The sequence below is a fragment of the Panicum virgatum genome, chromosome 3N (genome assembly GCF_016808335.1).
Source record: "Panicum virgatum strain AP13 chromosome 3N, P.virgatum_v5, whole genome shotgun sequence".
Taxonomy (NCBI): Eukaryota; Viridiplantae; Streptophyta; class Magnoliopsida; order Poales; family Poaceae; genus Panicum; species Panicum virgatum.
In genome coordinates this window covers 15929492-15948232 of record NC_053147.1, presented here as the reverse complement: position 1 = coordinate 15948232, position 18741 = coordinate 15929492, and the positions used below count along the sequence as shown (strand labels likewise).

General features: G+C 47.9%; 2 protein-coding genes and 1 pseudogene across 4 annotated transcripts; 2 read left to right on the top strand and 1 right to left on the bottom strand.

Moving 5' to 3' along the window:
- Nucleotides 1–5348: 5348 nt before the first annotated feature.
- On the top strand, nucleotides 5349–6743 carry LOC120667604 (annotated as a pseudogene).
- A 1964-nt stretch (nucleotides 6744–8707) lies between these two features.
- Nucleotides 8708–11967, bottom strand: LOC120664627 (glutathione S-transferase T3-like). The gene is made up of 3 exons (XM_039943907.1): nucleotides 11541–11967; nucleotides 10034–10407; nucleotides 8708–9514 (listed from the first exon to the last, which is right to left on the bottom strand). The coding sequence occupies exons 1-3, from the start codon at nucleotides 11785–11787 to the stop codon at nucleotides 8924–8926; spliced, it is 1212 nt and encodes a 403-aa protein (XP_039799841.1). The 5' UTR covers nucleotides 11788–11967; the 3' UTR covers nucleotides 8708–8923.
- An 804-nt stretch (nucleotides 11968–12771) lies between these two features.
- On the top strand, nucleotides 12772–18356 carry LOC120664626. Of its 3 annotated transcripts, none has more exons than XM_039943905.1 (9): nucleotides 12772–13228; nucleotides 13339–13473; nucleotides 13884–13994; nucleotides 14417–14698; nucleotides 16381–16580; nucleotides 16771–17005; nucleotides 17372–17485; nucleotides 17563–17751; nucleotides 17960–18329. In XM_039943905.1, the coding sequence occupies exons 1-9, from the start codon at nucleotides 12848–12850 to the stop codon at nucleotides 18305–18307; spliced, it is 1995 nt and encodes a 664-aa protein (XP_039799839.1). In that variant the 5' UTR covers nucleotides 12772–12847; the 3' UTR covers nucleotides 18308–18329. The 3 variants fall into 3 exon arrangements, with proteins under 3 accessions (XP_039799839.1, XP_039799840.1, XP_039799837.1); XM_039943903.1 differs by having other exon boundaries at nucleotides 12773–13228; nucleotides 13866–13994; nucleotides 17960–18356; XM_039943906.1 differs by lacking the exons at nucleotides 13884–13994; nucleotides 14417–14698.
- The last annotated feature ends 385 nt before the right edge of the window (nucleotides 18357–18741 follow it).

Here is an 18741-nt window from a genome sequence, read left to right as displayed (position 1 = left end):
CATCTGTGCTGTTGAGTTGTGTCAGTTTTACCCTCTAGCTTCGTGACATTTCCTCACAATCAGGATCATGTGTGGACGATGCGTTTATACATAGGCTAATTAACTTCCCTTTATCTCTCGATCTGTTGGATCTACATCTGTATTACGAACGTCGTCGCTATGAAATAAGGCAAAATAGGCAAAGTCGTCCCTCAACTCTTGACAAAGGGTCAACTTCGTCCTCGTACTTTCCCACAGGCCAAATTAGTCCCTCAATTGTTGATTTTCGACCCAGTTACGTCCTCCAACCTATTTTTCCGTCCACACCGTCAGTTTAGGGGCGACGGGTCACATGAAAATACTAATATGCCCCTGTTTTTGACCAGCCGCCCACCCCACGTCTCCTGGTCGCCAGCCCGCAGCCATCGGCCAGACCACGTCGTCCCCTCCACATCCGCGCGAAGGGAGGCGAGACCGCGCCATCCCATCCCAACCTCGGCGGCGCCTGAAGGTGGTGGCCCGCACCCCTCCCCTCCAACCATCCGCGTCGCCCAGGAGGGGGCCATCGGCCAGATCGACTGCTCCGGCTCTCCCTGTTCCCATCCGCCTCCGCTTGTTCCCATCCGCCCAAGGGCTGCTCCAGATCGCCTCCGCCTGTTCCCATCCGCCCAAGAGCTGCTCCAGATCTCCCTATTCCCACGGCCTGAAGGAGGTAAGCACATTGCAATGCATTTTAATTCGTGGATGCTGTGTTCAGTGTTTTTATTTTGCTGAATTTGATGGCGGCAAGTAATCCCCGTCCGGACTACCATTCCATTCTCTGTGTTCTTCGAGCAACCTTTCTAGCTGCTGAAACCAAATGAATTCATCAGAAGATCACAGCAGGAAGGCATGCCAAGCAGAAAACAAATTGATTTCTACCACAAAATCGCCATGGATGCTTCACCTCCATCTCTCCACGCCTGGGATCCGATTCAGGGTCGTGGCTCGTCCTTCCTTCCCTCCCCAACCTGGGCCTGCTGCCACGCGCCATCAACAGAGCTTGGCCGAAGGCGAACGGGAGAGGCGGACGAGATCCGGGGTGGCCGTTGACGAGGAGACTGGCGGGAGGAGCTTTGGGCGGCGGCTTTCGGCGAGGATGGAGCACCGGCGTGATTTCGGCTTGGCCACTAGGACCGGCGGGAGGACCTGCTGGCGGTACCCAGGAAAGGCGGCGGGAAGAGCTGTGGGTGGCGGCTGTCGGCGAGCAGAGCAGCGGGATGAGATGCGCCCAAGCGAAACGGAAGGGTACAGGGGAGGCTGGACTAAAATGAGGGCATACTGGTCTTTTCATGTGACCCATTGCCCCTTAACTGACGGCGTCGACGGAAAAATTGGTTCAAGGACGTAACTGAGTCAAAAATCAATAGTTGAGGGACTAATTTGGCCTGCGGGAAAGTACAATGACGAAGTTGACCCTTTGGAAAGAGTTGAGGGATGACTTTGCCTATTTTACCATGAAATAACCTGTGCGCGCGTAATGGCTGGTTTGGATACTTACATGGCCTGCGGAGCCACCAGCTGCCATCATAGCTTACCAGGTATGTTTGGACAGAATACAGTAGGTAGTGGTAGATTTGGCATAAGTAGATTTTAATCTTGGCTTCACCGCTGCTTAATTACCTACAGGTCACAGAACTCAAATACCAGCATATATATCGTCATGGCATACGTCATCAGAAACGAAAAGACCCATGCATCTTGTAAGACCCCGCGTCGCGCCCAAAGTGGCACTACCTCTTTGACTACGCGAAGACAATTAGTTCGCATGTATAGTAGCTAGTGCGCAGCGTAGACTGCACTTTCTTTCTTCTTTTTTTTTCCGATAGGAAGGCATTCTCATTACCAAGAACGTGACTGCACTACTTGACATGAAATATAGGTTAGTATTTTTCTTTCTTTACTTTTTGGAGAAAAAAAACTGCAATCTGCGCTATACAGTGAGTGCGGATGCACATGTACAACGGAAATACTTCTATGCTCCGTGAGGGTACTTATGTGGATTTTTAACATCATTTACCCATCGCATTTATGCCACCAACGTCGTCGACACGATGCAAAAACTAACAGCACAGACGCGCTCAACACGCACTCGAATAAATAAGAGACAGCTCGCGGCAGCGGTTGCACCCGTCACTGATCGTCGTCAACAGTCGCGCGCGGGCCGGGGCGACGATGCCTTTGAACCAAAGGAAAGTCAGCTCCGCGGCCATGACAGCGACGACTCCATCTCGGCAGGCTACGCTAGCTGCCTACACGTCCAGCTATCGCTAGGTATACCGCGTAGGAGTATACTACTACGCACGTCACGTATGCGGCCACATCCACACCCAGGTCGTCGACCCGTTCCATGGGTCCACCATCCGACCGTATGCCAGGTCGAAAGGTAGCAGAACGATGAGAATTAAGCTAGCGAAATGCGCATTGATTGGGCGAGCGCCACGGGATTAATCCGGTCAAATGACTGACCCTGGGCACGTGGTTAATGCTGCGACAGGCATCGAAAACCGACGGGCGAGTAGCCGGTCAACGTTGCCGCGCCGGGCGCGTACGTCAAACGCCACCGCGCCACAGGATTTAAGCCGCGGCAACAATGCAAGGACACGCGTCGCTATTCCTCCTCACGTTAGCTTCATCGATCAGTAGCGGGACTGCTGCGTATTCGAGAGAAAAAAATCATTAACTTCATCAGTACAGAACAGTGTATGTTAACCTTGTTTATTTGGGCGTAGGAGTTTCTCTTCATTATTTTCTTTGCGAGAATTACTGGGCTGGTCGCGTGGCGGATGGGAGGTGCTGAGCTAGCTGTTTTGGTTTTAGTTTTGCTCAGTGATCTACTCCTCCCGTCCCCAAATTATTAGTAGTTTTGGATTTTCAGATACATTCAGTTTACTATGCATGTATTGTAAAAATTCGGTGTCTAGAAAAGTTAAAATGACTAATATTTTGGAACTGGTGAAGTACTGATCATGCAACTTGTTGTGGTAATTGCGGGGTTTTTTTACATCCTAGCTTAAAAAACTTGGACTAATTCTCTTCTGATAATATTATCGTCCTTTAGGAAAGATCCAAGGCATATTCCTTTTTATTACGATAAATTTTGATCAATAAGTACTCTATTAATATTTGACATTAACTTGTTGGCACAAAAGTTATACATCAACGGAGTACATGTTAGTCAAAAGACCATCTTAACGAAATATTACTTGTAATTTCAAAGCGAGATATTATTTATTGTTGACAGATATTAAGGATTTAAGCATGGTGTGTAAAGCTAACATTTGGAGTTTTTTCTCTCGAATACACAGGAGAACTTCATTGCTTGTAAATTTGCAGTGTGATTATTCATTATCGAAAGAGACATACAAAAGCTAAAATTTGTAGCTGTGATTATTAATTGTCGAAAGCGAATTAGGCGCTAATCCGGCGTGCCAATCGCAGCGACGGCACATGCGCGGTACGGCGTTTCTGGGTTCCATTAATGCGAGCTGGAGCTGCGACGGGAGCTAGCCAAGGAAGCTGGGTTTGCAAGCCAGACCGATCCGCGACAACGACGGTGGGCGGCCGTGTGCTGGCGCGTGGATGGATCAACGCCCGGCCATGGCCGGCCGGTGGCGAGCGTCCCCGCTCGTGCCTTCGAGAGAATCAAAGCGCACGCGCGGCTGCGCCAGGGGGGAGTTAATTGCGCGCCGCCGTGCGACGGTGGGCGGCCGTGCAACGGCGAGGACGCACGCGATTCCGGCGAACGCGAAGCCTCCTTGAGTTTGGGCTCCGAAAGGGAGGTGTCGAGGGACGGCGGTTGCTCGACCGCGCGGCGCCAGGCTCATCCACGGCGGCGCGAGACGGACGGGTCGACCGAGCTCTCGCCGTCGTGGGCCGGCCGGGGGAACGATTGATCGGCCAGCAGTATTGAATGTGCCAAGGTGGGGAGGGATGGTTTGGCGAGATCGGCCTGACGACGGAGGACGGACAGTGACAGTCCGGTTGCTGCGATCGCAGTCACAGCCAAAGGCGATCGGTGTAGTTCAGTTGTTTCGATCCGTACGCGTACGTAGATCAGCTCTGCTCTGTGCCTCTGTCCCAGTGAAGAGGTGCGGTAACAGTAGAAATGGGGAAACAAAAACCACCTGCTGATCGCTCGATGGCTCAAGCTCTCAGCATGTCCGAAGCGCGGGACACGACACACGAGCACGACTGGAGTTCAAGATTATCTTTTTTACAGTGTCCAAAAGTAAAAAAGTTGATTTGATCTGCAGGAACCTTTCAGCCCATTTCATTTAAGCCTGGACCCAAGCAACCGTTTACAATGGAAGGCGAAGGCCCATTTCATTTAAGTTTTGCATAAGTTGCTAGTTGGTGAAATCGAATCAAGGGCCAGCGATGGGATGAAACGTGAAATGGTTGGTGAAACCGAATCTAAGAGCATCTCCAACAGCTCTTGCATTATGTTAGGTAAATTTGAAGATTATGGGGCCGTTTAGTTCCCAAATCAAAATTTTTTGGGTGTCACATCAACAGTTTGACTAGATGTCGGGAGGGCTTTTCAGACACTAATTAAAAAACTAATTTCAGAACTCACCTGGAAACCGCGAGACGAATCTTTTGAGGCCTTTGACCACATCATTAGCACATGTGGGGTTACTGTAGCACTTATAGCTAATCATGCACTAATTAGGCTTAAAAAATTCGTCTCGTCGTGTACATCCAAACTGTGTAATTAGTTTTGTTGTTTAATTACATTTAATGCTCTATGCATGTGTCCAAAGGAGAAGGCACAAATTTCGAGGTGAAAATTTTTGGGAACTAAACGCCCTATATCTCCTTTGCAAAAATAGAAAACCACCTAATTCTATAGGATAATTCAAAAAATTATGTAAAACATAATTGCTATATTCAAAACTGATTCCACGTCATACTATTCCGTCCGATCGTTTCTTTTCCACGCTCGCAGCCGCGTCCATAGGAACGCCGCCACCGCGATCATCTTGTACGCCGCGCCGCCGGCGCCTTTGCCTCATCGCGTCCACGTGACCGGCAAGGACGCATGACGCCACATCCATCGCGCCCCGCCTCCGCCGCGATCCATCGATCCCTATCGCCGCCGTGCTGAGTACCATCGATCCTTAATCCATGGCACGTGGATAATCAGAGAAGCAAGCAGCGACCGCCTGCTGGTGGACGTTCCATCAAATTGAATTCAGGTACGTGCTGACTACCATATAGTGCATTCAATCCGTACTGCATTGAAGCCATTTTTTTATGAGCCATGTTTTGATTCAGACTGAAATCTTGCGTGGTTAATTGGGTATTGGAGAACAACGTCCTAGACTATGGATTCAGACGATGAATTCAATCAATTTGTAATGGATGAAATCATTGATTCCTCCTCTTCTGATGACGAGAGGAAAGCTGCTATTTTGGGTGCCGCGCACATGATAGTTGAGGATACGATTAATCATCCGGGTCGAATTGGTTCCGTCGAGGGATATGAGGTTGTGGATCGTGAAAGAGTACTACACCATGGTCTTCTTTACAAAGACTATTTCTCAGAAAAACCTACTTTCGGACCAAAAACTTTTAGACACAGGTGTATTTGTGCCTACAATTTCTATCATTATCGTTACTTTTAATAGGTTGCTTTATAAATGGAGCTAATGTTTTATTTGTGTCATGACATAGGTTTCGGATGAAACGACATGTATTCATGCGCATAATGAATGTTGTTGAGGAGCATGCTGAATATTTTGTGCAGAAGAGGAACGCGACTGGTACCCTAGGACTATCTTGTTTGCAGAAGGTTGTGGCAGCATTTCAACTACTAGCTTATGGCGTCGCGGCCGATGCTTTGGATGAGTATATTCGTATTGGTGAGAGTACCGCTTTAGAAGCCTTGAGAAAGTTTACCGTGGCTGTTGTTGAAATTTTTGGAGGAGTACATGAGATTGCCTAATGAAGAGGATACCGCTAGATTGCTGGCAATTGGAGCCAACAGAGGTTTCCCTGGTATGCTTGGGTCCATAGATTGTATGCACTGGAGCTGGAAAAATTATCCTACTGCATGGCACGGTATGTACCGTGGACATAAAAAGGAGCCAACAATTATACTTGAAGCAGTTGCTTCTAAAGATCTCTGGATATGGCATTCATTCTTTGGTATGCCTGGTTCACACAATGATATCAATGTGCTTCAAAGGTCTCCTATATTTGCAAGGCTTGCTGAGGGAGAAGGTCCACAAGTTAATTTCAACATCAATGACAATGATTATTCTATGAGTTATTATCTTGCAGATGACATATATCCGTCGTGGGCCACTTTTGTGAAGACTATTCCGGAGCCTCAAGGTAATAAAAAGAAATATTTTGCAAAGGCGCAAGAAGCTTGTAGAAAGGATGTTGAACGGGCATTTGGGGTTCTACAATCTCGGTTTGCTATTGTTCGTGGGCCGGCTCGCTTGTGGGATGAAGAGTCGCTAGGAAATATTATGAAGGCTTGCATCATAATGCATAATATGATCGTTGAAGATGAGAGAGATGAGTACACTGATGAATATGATTGCGACTATGACGACATGGGAGAAAAGGTGACAGTATCCCATAATGAAGCGCCAGAAGCCTTCATTCAGAATTACAAGAACATCAAGAATAAGGAAACACACACTCGCCTTCAGGCAGATTTGATCGAGCACCTGTGGAATTATCACCCAGATTTATACTCTCTTGATTAATTAGAGAAGTCGTACCCTTTTGATTAATTAGACAAGTTGTGCCCAGATTTGTAACCTCTCCGTTTATGTCTTTTTTTCCCAACAATGCTGGTAATTTATACCCTCTTAATTAATTAGCAAATGGAACTTGTTTGTCCCATCACCAGGTTCTTTTATACGGTCACAAGGTACAAGCTAGCACAGTAACGTGATTTATACCATCTTGAGTTTGCCTCATTGCCATGAAAAAAAATCAGCAATAGAATTTGTTTTGACCGGCCACACATGCACACAGGTTGTTTTGACAGAAACACAGGTTGTTTTCACCACCATATCAAATTGAATTCAGGTACTTGGTGACTACCATATAGTGCATTCAATCCGTACTGCATTCGCAGGCCTTAGCATGCATGCCATTGGAGACATGACAGAAAAACACAACTTCTTTCCATGAATCACAAGCATGAGAGCAATTTGATCCAGCACAGAAGGATGAAACAACCGCACAGAAGGATGATACTGAATTTCAATTCAGTAGCTACAACAAGCAGCACATGCCTCAAGCCAACAGGGGCACTGAAATCATCAAGCTTGTCGCTGAGCACATTCAAAAGTAAGACTGACTTCAACAGGAGTGCAAACACTTTTTTCCTCTCCGCGGAGTACTGTTCACGCGAGGCATTCCCTCCAACAGAGGAGGCAGATGCGAGAGGCATATTGCCTTCGAGGAGAAGCGACGCAAAATTGCATCGCCTCTCTCCTCAAACGCATCCGCGCCAGCGCCTCGGGGACCTCCGCGGCCGCCCCGTCCACCGTCCCCGACGCCATGGCCGCCCCGTCGAGGCTGCCGCGGAGCTTGACCGGTGGCACGCAGATCCGAACCCGAGATCCGGCGGGTCGAGGCGGCGGGTTCGGCGGCGGCGGGAGCTCCTTCCCCTTCTCTTCCCCTGCTCCAGCGGATCCCCTGCAGTGGGAGCTCCTTCCCCTTCTCTTCCCCTACTCTTCCCCTGCTCCGCCGCACCGCCTCCCTGGCCACCGCCGCACCGCCTCCCCGGGCAGCGCGAGCTTCGTGGAGGCCGCGCACCAGGAGATCAGCCTTGTCGCAGAGTGCCGGGAACGCCATGTAGGCGACGAGGCAGGCGGCGGCGCCGGTGCGCAGGACCAGCATCGGCACGCCGAGCTCCTCCGCCACCAGCTGCATCCTGCACAGGTTGGAGTCCACCACCAGGCACGCCGGCGCTCCACCGTCCTCCTCCTCCTCGGCGAGCGCCTAGCGCAGGCGGTCCCGGAACGCCGTCGAAGTCCGCGTAGCTGCCGGACGGGGACGAAGCGGAACCCCGCGGGGTGGCGCGCCGGGTCCGGCGCCGCCACCTCCCCCCGGTCCTCGTCCTCCTCGCGCTCTCACTCCTCGCCCTCCCCTACCGCCACCACGGGCGAGGCCGGCGCGGGGCACGGCCAGCCGGCGTGTTCGGGCGGCGGAGGACGCCCCGGACGGCGGCGATGCCCGGCCGGCAGAGGAGGAGGAGGCGGCGGACCAGAGTAGGAGGAGGCGGTGGAGGACCAGAGGAGGCGGCGGCGGAGGACCAGAGGAGGAGGAGGCAGCGGAGGACGCCGCGTCACCACCCCGCCACCGCACTGCGCCGCCGCCACGGCACCGCCGCGCCTCCGCCGGGCCTCGCCACCGCCGAGCGCACGGAATCTGGCCGCTCCGGGCCCTGGCGGAGGGCCGACGAGGGAGGTGGGGCGGAGGAGGGAGGAGGGAGCCACCACCGCTCGGCCGGCGTGGCGAGGGAGGAGGGAGCCGCCGCCGCTCGCCTCGTCTCGTCCAAGTCTCGGCCGCGCGCGAGAGGAACGGCCGTCGGTTGCATTTGCTTTTGCCTCCGTGTGTTGGAGATGACGATTTTTGCCGGTGGAATGCATCTACTGTGTATGAGGCAAATCATGGAATGCCTCTCTCATTTTGCCTCTCTTTGTTGGACTCAGTCAAGATGATAGACACATTTTCCAACCCAGCACAAGATAAGGTGTCGAATACATGGACACAGGTTCACTTTTGACAGAAACAATAGTATCCAGGGCATCCAGATGATAAAAATAGTTTCATGACCGACAAAGGTAAACAACGATAGACTCAACTAAACTGAACTTAAACCTGACCTAAACAGTTCCAGAACTGAACCCGAACTAAATCGTGACAAAATCTAGATATTCAAACGCCTTTCTAGAATATTGTTCTTACGATATTGGAAATACTGCTGTTCTTCAAAGGCTATTGTGCTCAAATCCATAGCAATAATTTTGTCTTCTTCCAGCTCTCTTTCGAACTCAAATTTCTCTCTCTCCAACTTCATCTTTTCCACCTGCAGATATCTCTCCAACTTGATCTTTTCCTCCTGCAGAGCAAAGACCTTGTTGCATCTCTCTTCTTTCTTCAAATCTTTCAGAGCATCAGCTTCTTTAATCTTTGCCGCAAGATAGTCCAATGCTTCGATGGTCGAACGTTGGCGTAGCTTCTTTTTCTCCTTCTTGGTTCCATCCGGTCTTTGTGAAGAATCTTGAGCTGGTGCTTCATTTGCACCGCTACTAGCATTTGTGACTACGGGTAGAAGTGATGACGGAGAAGAGTTTTCCTTTGTCTTCTGTTTCTTATTACTAGTTGTTTTTGGTCCACCAATTTGCTTGCGTCTTTCTATCCACTTGGGCTGGTCCTTCAGAATTCTCCAGCAATGCATTAAGGCAAAATTCCTATGTTTCTTGTCTTCTGACTTAAACAATGCACATGCTGCTGCAATCTGTACATAGACATGAAAGTACAACCTTTAGTCACAAGTTAGGATAAACAAACTTCTAAAAAAAATACAGACAGGAAAGTGGGTACTCAGTTATTGGCTTTAATCAACTTAAACAACATGACAAAATTGCTAGTTCATGTAAAAGAAACAAGAAAAAGGTTAGAGGTTCTTGCCCTATCAAATGTAGCTAAATATCATCAGTTTGCTGACATGCAAGTCATGGGAATAGCTGATGCATAAAAATATATATCATGCTGTCAATGAAACAAACTTTAACTGCTATATCAATATTAAGCTGACACTTCTGTTGATATACAACAATTTGTTTAATTCCTGTGTAAGAGATATTGTTGTTCCAAGAAACATTGCGTGAAAAAAAATGAAGTTGATGCAAATTATCTTAGACAAATCAGAACCACAAAATTAAGATATTATTCATACATGCCTAAGCCATAAACTGGGTTTACCATATTTCTGTTGGTAGTGAGGAATATATTTGTTTGCAAGGAATATATTTACCTTGTCATCAACTGAGCAACCACTCTGATTTCTATCCTCAATCCTGGTCACACATCCACAAAAAGTATTGACATCATGTTGTATAGTGGACCATCGATTCATTAAAGAACCTTGTGTACGATCTGACTCGAATGACTTATTAGCATGGAAATAGTCATGGATTCTTTCCCAATAGGAGGCTTGTGATTGATCAACTCCTCGAATAATATCCATGCCCACATTTAGCCATGCAGACACAAGCAGTCTGTCCTCATCATCTCTGAAATTTTTTGTTCTTCCCTGGGATCCTTTAGCTGCTGCAGGACCATGATCTTGAGACTCTTGTACAGGCAGATTTATGAGATCGCTGAGATATGACCCTAAACCCATATCACCTGCCACAACAAGAACATAATTAATCAGATGACAAGCGGCAACAGAGAAGAGGTTAACAGAAATGTTCCGAGTATGTGGCCTGAGAAACACCGCTGTGTTTTTATACAGCATGAATTGGAAGTTATTCAATCAGATGAGGTAATGGTTCAGGTTCAGTTATACACTCTAAAACATTAGTCTACCATGCATGTCTAGTGAGAGGTAGCTATCTCAGTTGGACATAATTCTGCCTAGTCTGTTTCAGCTTATTAAACCAGATTATCCGTGCATGCTTCGTCCAACCAGACATCTGAGAGCAGCCTAAATATCAGCATCATATACTGAGTGGTATGCCTATATCACCCACTTGGCTGCTACGGTTGTTAAATACTGCCACGCTGTGCCGTGTCTGAATAATGTTTCCCAACTTTCCCATAAGTATTTCTTCAAATTCTGAACTATATATTAAACTTATGAAGCATACAAAAAACATACTATTGTTTTTCTGCATGAGGATCAGACTGTAACGGCCTGAAGTAGGCATGAGGATCTACTGGGTACTGTTATTTTTTCTTGTAAATATTGGAGTAGGCATTATTGGTACTGCAAGTTAAATGCTACAATTTTTTTTTCTTTATGACAGCAGGATATTTTTCCTACACTAGTATAAGCTACTAAAAGGCATTGCTGCGTTTCTAATATTCCTTTGAGACCTTCCTGTTCAATTAATGATTGCTTTATTCATTGAATCAGGATCAAGACCAGAAACTTCTGACTATCCTCAGTCAAGTGAGGTAAGCTCATTTTCTCTTCTGTGTTATCTTCCCATTCCTTTGGCAGATGACATAGATCTAGTGCAACTAATAATAAGAATATCACAGTCTGTTCAACACTTAGAAACTCTATTCTTGTTACTCACTAATTCAGGCATCTCATAAATGTACTGATGCTTTCCTGATGTTCAGATTTTGAAATTGTGCAGGTCGCAGTGGGTGTTTCAAACAATCTAAAATTGATACTGAATACTCCTAGGCTATTGAATCCAGCATTTTAACCATACCATTCATATGTTAATAAGCTAAGAATATATGGCAGTTTGCATAGAACAAGCATCATGTACTCAGGCAAAACAAGGATAAAGCTGAAATCTCACCACTGCAGCCATCCCGTACGAATTGCTCACCATTGAGCAGATCCTCACGCATCTGGCCACTGAAGTTCGATGGCGGATAAGCGAACCCGGGTTCCTCTAGAGGCATCGAGACGACCGGCGCCGGTGCGAGGAGGGCAGCGCGTGGGAGCAGCTCTGCCACGGCAGTAGGGCGCGGGAGCGGCACCGGCGGAAGGGGGTACAAGCGGCTCGTCGGCGCGTCTCCGGCAGGGCGCGGCCACTTGAACATGGCGACAACGAGCGGCGGCGGCGCGAGGAGGCGGGAGCAGTGAGAGGAGGCGACGGCCGCGCGACAGGGAGGAAGCCGGGAGAGGGGTCGCGCGAGCGAGAGGAGTCAAGCGCGGGATGGAGCCGCCAAAATGGGCGCGCGGGAGGGTGAGCGCGCGCGGTAACGGGAGTATGCGGCAGGAATCTCCGATGGCGAGCGGCGGGGGAGGGGCAAACATGGCTACCGGCTTTCACGGGATGAAGGAGGAGAAAGCCAGTGGAGAATTTTAGAAGACCTGTTGGAAGCTGATTTTTAGCGCCCTTTTCTATTTTTCCAGATACAAAGTCATTTAGAAGACCTCTTAGAGATGCTCTAAAGTTCAACAATTGGGAACAGTGACGGCTTTTTGCTAACAGTCGTCTTGATAGGTTAAATCGGGGTGAGAAAAATGTTTCAGGAAGAGATGAAGGAATCTCTTTTTAAATTTCTTATGTTTTGGCAACCGAACAGGTTGTGAACATACTAGAAGACTAATGCCTTTTATGTTTGTGGCCGCTAGTATTTAAAAGTCTAAGTATGCGTGTATGCGTGCAGTGAAATTTTTTGCGATTGAATCAAACTTGCCGATGGTCCGTTGTGCCTGGCAGGTACATGTCTGCTATGCTTATATTCACAAAACCCTTTTCTTTTACGGGAAAATGGAGGGGAAAAGGATTCCCCACCTAGTTCATTGCACTGGATTTCAGTTTCCATTAAATACAAAATATTTTTGGATGTCTTTCATTGGACGCACATCTGCCCCCATGTATCGCAAATCGCAAACAAAAAGAAAGAGTTGTTTCCAAACAAAAAAAAACACAAAAAATGAGACAAATCGGAGCAAATTTGAGATGGGCTGGCTGTATCTTCACACAAACTCCGTTGAGAAACTTGTCTTAGGCAGTCAGGCTCAAAGTAGCCCACGGGCCGCGTGGCAAAAACCCCCCGGCAGCCGTTTATTCGTCTCCACTAACCCCTATCCGCTTCCGTTCTTCTCCCTCTCCGAGAGGCAACCTCCGGTCGGTTTCTTCCCACGCCGCTAATGGCGTCCCCGGCATCCGCCTCGGCGCGGCCCCTATCCCTAACCCTAACCGTACCATTCCCCCGTTATTCCTCGCGCGTCCTACCCTTGCCTTCCTCCCGCCTCCTCCCGAGCCGCCGCGTCGCGCTAGCGCCGGGGCGGCCTGGCGCCGCGCTCCTCTCCAGCCTCAGCGACGCGCGGGAGCAGGATGAGGAGGAGGAAGAGGAATTCTACGAGGATGGGGATGAACGGCAGGAATACGACGACGACGAGGAGGAACAGGAATACGACGAGGAGGACGAGGAGCTGGTGGAGGTGGGCTACGTGTCCGGCGCGCACGGGGTGCGCGGCGACGTCCTCGTCACGCCACGCACCGACTTCCCTGAGCTCCGCTTCGCCACGGTAACCCATGTTTAATTGGCTGTGGGCTCTCTCCCTCCCTCGCTCGCTCTCTCATACCGAATACAAATGCTAATTGGGGTTTCACGGCTGCCGTTTGTTTGTTCTGACAGCCGGGGACGCGATGGCTGAGGGCTCGGGCTGCTGGGAAGCAACACGTCAGGGAATTCGAGCTTGTTCGAGGAAGGGCCCACACGGGGAAGAAGTGTTGGATCGTCAGCTTTGATGGCATCGATAATCTGGATGAGGTCTGTCAGCTTTGCATTCCCCTGGAGCTTTTTGCTTGTTAATTTGTGCACGTCAACTGGTCTAAGAGACAGTGCAGTAAGCAGACCTGCTTAATTTCTAGGATGAGCAGTCTAAATCAACAATCCTAGCTGTAATACCGCTTTTGAAGTTCAGTAGAGTGCTTGCTGAAAATCCTCGATTAAATGTGGAATCCTGTGTTGTATTTCTACTGATTTAGATGTGCATATGAGATGTAGAGTCACAAATCATGACAGCTGGCTGACTCAAGTTCTATGACTGGGCATGGCTGTCAGATTAGTCCGGCTCAAACTAGCGGATGTTGCTCTTCTTTGAGTTTGGGTTACTGCTTTGCCTTATGTTGAAGTACACTTTACCTTCTGATATGATTCAGTTGCTACTCTCCTATCAGGCTAGGCAAATAGTCGGTTCAGCTATACTCGTGAAAGCTGGAGATAGGCCAGAAATTGAGGCTGATGAGTTCTATTCACTTGATCTTGTTGGAATGAGAGTTATTGTCAAGGTACATGCGTTTTTATGTTTTTTCTTCAAGTTATTGTGGCATCATTGGTTAATTCAGCTACAAGGGCAATCAAAAGGCACATCACACATGCACTGTCACTACCTGATAAGGGAAACTTAGGCCTATGCCACTGTTTCAATCACGCTTTTGGTCCATGCCATTGTTTTTTTTTGGATTATCCGATTTATGCTCTTGGTTTGCAAAACTTGTTCAGTTAAGATTCATTTGTCTTGTAAATAGCTCTCTCCAGTCTCCAAAAGTAGGCACAATAGTTAAGACCTTCATTTGTTACCTTTCAAAATTGGACCCACCCCCTGAAAGTAGTCAAAATTGCACAGATGCTGCACATAGTAATAGTATGTACTTATTTTTCCAAGGAGGTATTGTGATCGCAATTTAGTAACTGAAATTCGCTCTCACAGGATACAGGCAAGCTTGTAGGAACAGTTGGTCAGGTTTTCAATTTTGGAGGTGGAGATCTTCTACAGGTGATGATTGGCTCTGCTGAGGGTACTGTTGTCGATCCAGATCCAGAAAATCAAGATTCAACTTCATCACGTGAGCATGTGTGGATTCCATTTGCCGAAGATATTGTACCTGATGTTGATATGGAGAGCAGAGAAATGTGGATTACACCTCCAAAGGGGTTACTGGAGCTCAATTCACGTTCTGACAAGAGATCGAAGAAAGAAAGGCGTGCGATGGTTAGGTCTGCATCATCCTTGTCCCTGTTCCGCTAGGCGCTAGGCGCAATCTAGGCGATGACCCTCAGCCTAGAGACTAGTCGGGAGTAATCGCGCCTAGGCGCTGCTAGGCGTTTTTCTAGGCGTTTTGCCATACAACTTATATATATAATATATATTATGTATATATAGCAAAAAATGCTGAATATATATAGGCTACAGTGCCATTGGGGATCAAGCTCTAGTATACTCACAGAAAATCTTGGTAGCGACAGATGGTTTAACAACAGCTCTGTTATTGCCATCTGCCCTAGCATTGCAGATGTCTCATTTTGGTAGAGCAAGGAGATTCTCTCTCTGGTTTTTGGCTTTATTGTTCCATACCACAAATGCTTTACTGTATGTACTAAAAATGGAAGAAGATAGCTGGTGCTTGTTAATGAAGGACACCGGTTTGGGGATCACTCTGATATTTTGCATTGGGCTAGTAATACTACTACATCAAAGTTTTGCAGTCACAAAGGTACGTTATCTAATTAACCTGATATATATGACTTCGTGTTTTTCAATTGTTCAATATAACAAGATGGCATGTTGTGTAGGATGTTTGGATTTGTTGTGCCATTTTCGGTTCCCTTTATGTGGTAACTGCTGTCATCCTAGGAGCAGGGGAGGGGACTGACCTTGGAGCAGGATGAGGCCGTCAGCGGTGAGGACCTTGCAGACTTGGAGGCTGGAGCAGTGCAGCGCAGCAGCGGGGAGGAGGTTCGAGGAGCAGTGCGGCCGGCGGAGCTTCCCAGGCTTGGAGGAGCAGCGCCGGCAGGTGGAACTTCCCAGGCGAGGAGGGGCAGCGCTGGCGGGTGGACCTTCAGGCGGGGAGGAGCAGAGCCGGCGGGTGGACCTTCAGGCGGGGAGGAGCAGAGCCGGCACGGGAGGGGAAAGCAGAGGAGCAGGTAGGGGAGCAGCCGGCGGGATAGGGGAGACGAGCAGGGAAGTGGAAGCTGCAGGCAGGGGGGAAGGCAACTCACGTTGAGGACGAGCGGGGGAAGCAGCCGGCGGTGGAAGGGAGAGGAGCAGCTAGCGCCGTCGGGGACGAGGAGCTTCCAGGCGGCGAGTCGCGGCCGTCGTTCTCGGTTCTTCTCTCCCCTTTATTCTTTCAGCTTGATTTCGCGCGCGCCGGGCCGTCCCATCTGCTTCCGCGCGGGAAATCGAGCGCGCTCGCGCCGCGGGGCCAAATTTTTCGCGGGAATCGGCAGCGCTTCCGCCTCGGCGCCGCCTCGCGCGCCTCCGCGCCGCCTCCGCTCCGCCTAATCGCCGCCTCGCGCCGCCTAGCTCCGCCTCGCGCCCAGACTGCCGCCTCCCCCCCTAGGCCAGGCGATGGCCGTCGCCTAGCGACTAATCGCGCCTGGGCGGCGTCTAATCGCCGCCTAGCGGAACAGGGATCCTTGTCTTGCACGTCATGTTCACATCAACAGTCATGATTTGCATAACAAACAAAGAATACTTCAGGTCCATAGTGCCGAAATGTTGATAGCAGCAGATATCCTGGCTATTATGTGGCATTTTGTATAATAAACAGATTTGAAGTATATCATGAACTTTCATGCTTCAGGTCCTAGCAAAAACCAATTTGATGTTAGGCGCTGGTGTATTTATTTGAGTTCTTTTTCAATTAATGCATGGCCCATTTCTGATTGTTACAGGAGTGGAAGGACAGGAAGAGGCTTCAACGTCGTGTAATTTCTGGAAAGAAGGTGCTCTCCGAAATGGATCAGGGCCATGTTCTGGAAGGTTTGCTATCAGGGGACAAGGTCCAAAAGGCATCACTTGCAGCGCAGATTGGATGTGTTGACTTTCAATTGTTCCGACATGCAGTGCATTGTGCTAGCAAACAAACTGAGAGGTAACACCTGTTCAGTATCCTGTGTCAATGTCTTATTCAAAAGAAACATGATATTTGGTTTATTTACTGCACCTTTACTACATACTCGATACTTCCTGAGTGCTGGTTATGGGAATCATGGTGAAACGACAGATTTTATTCATTCGTCCAAAGTTCTTAATCTTATTTGCTCCAAACTTGTCAATTTCAGCTCTTCAAAGAATTTGCTGGCTAATTCATCATTGTCAAGGAAAAAGGTGATCAAAATACCATACAAGAGTTTCATCAACCTTGGCGAGAAATCTGAACCTGCATTCAGTAGAGAACTCAAAGAAGGTCTTGAGACTCTTGTGAAGTCAAAAGCAGCTTTTGTACTTGTTAGAAATGGTTCAGACTCTGATGCTGAGTTTCTGAGTTTGCTCAGTTCTTTTAGTGAGTTAATGAAGGTATACATTCTTTTTCATGGTTGTTGATTGTTACTTAATTCTAACATACATAGTTTCCCCAAAGAAAATAATAAATAAATGTAGGGAAAGTGAATAGCTGATAACGATCACTGCTGTTGATACTGAAGTTCAACCTGCCCATTGACCTTTGGTCTTGTAGTTTTACTACCTACTTTTTGTATCAGGAATAACTCTGATAAATATATAATTGGAAGGATTAGTATGTTTAGTCATGAAAAAACACAGTTATAGGTGGTCCCTTGTTGCTTAGTTGCTGCATATATGCTGTGCTGTTGGAAGTTATGCTTGACAAAATGGTCGTCACATCTCACATGGACAAGGCTGATCGTATTTTTGCGTGAACAGGTTATTGAAAATCGTGTGTCACCCCCATTCGTTATTGTTTCCCAACCTGGTCATGTGGAGTCAGTTACAAACTGGCTGATAGAGAGTAACTATTTTGGTTTGGATGCTCAAAAGGTACAAAGCATTGTCTTACTATGATCGGCATCCTAATTCTTCTTGCTTCCTATAATGTCTTGTGGAATAATTTATAGGTGTGGGTTCTGGAAGAGCTGGAGCTTCCAATTGTCAGTATGTCCTCCGAGGCAAACAGAACAAAGGTTCTGATGAAGTCGCCCTGGGAGATAATTAAAAAGCCAGCGGGATCTGGGGGTATTTTCAGCTTATTATCATCAAACAAAATTTTGGACTCCCTCAACGAAATGGGTGTACAGTATATACAGGTAAGATCATCTGCTGGTCACCTAACTGTTCTCATCATACATATAATTGCATTTGCTGATCATTCTGAATTATGGAGAGTGAATTAATTTGTTGTATGGATCGACAATGATGAGATACATCCCAACAATTTTGCACCTCGTTCGTTCATCCTTACACTTTGTTCTGTAGCTTGGTATTACCTGAAACGACTTTACTTTTCCATCGCAGATATGCAGCTCATCCAACAGGCCAGTCATTGGGCATCCTCTGCTATTTGGCGCTGTCGCTTCCCGTGGTGCTGATGTTGGCATCAAGCTCTCCAAGACCAGTGAACCAGGAGATTATTTCGACTTGATCCTTTCCATCGACCAGTTGAACAAGATGTGCCGAGATGTCACTCAGCTCAGGTTCTCCGCCTGCCCTGAGCAAAATGCGCACGTCGAGCTTGTCGACGGCCAGTGGGTCGCCATCCAGCCGGAGGCGGCAAATTCCCATCGTCTGCATGCCGACGTTGCGAGTGTATTGAACTCTTGCGCTGTTGATAAAGTGTGCGTTATGGAGATTATAGAGCAATAAAGTTTCTACATAATCGCAATTACTTGCTACATGTGCGATGCTTTTTCTACTGTTGCTTTGCACCTGCTGTGTGAGTTTCAAGGGGAACAGATACCGAATAGAATACCGGCCACTGATGAGCCAATCACGCACTGCCGATTCTACTTTCACAGCCTAAAATGACTTAAGATTAAAAAAACCTTTTGTGAATGGTAATATATAGCTAGGATGTTCATAAGACCTTTTTGTGAATTTCAATCAACATTAGGATTCTGTTTGCTCTCGAAGCTGTTTGAACCAAAGCTCTAAATAGCGGGCAATAGCTCGAGAGGGTCGCCACAACAGGCTATAGTGGGAATTTAGTGCGCTATAGCGTGAATTTTGGATTGCTACCGCTAAATCCTATAACCTGCTATTTAGAGCCTTGGTTTGAACAAAGGAATAGATTTGATAAT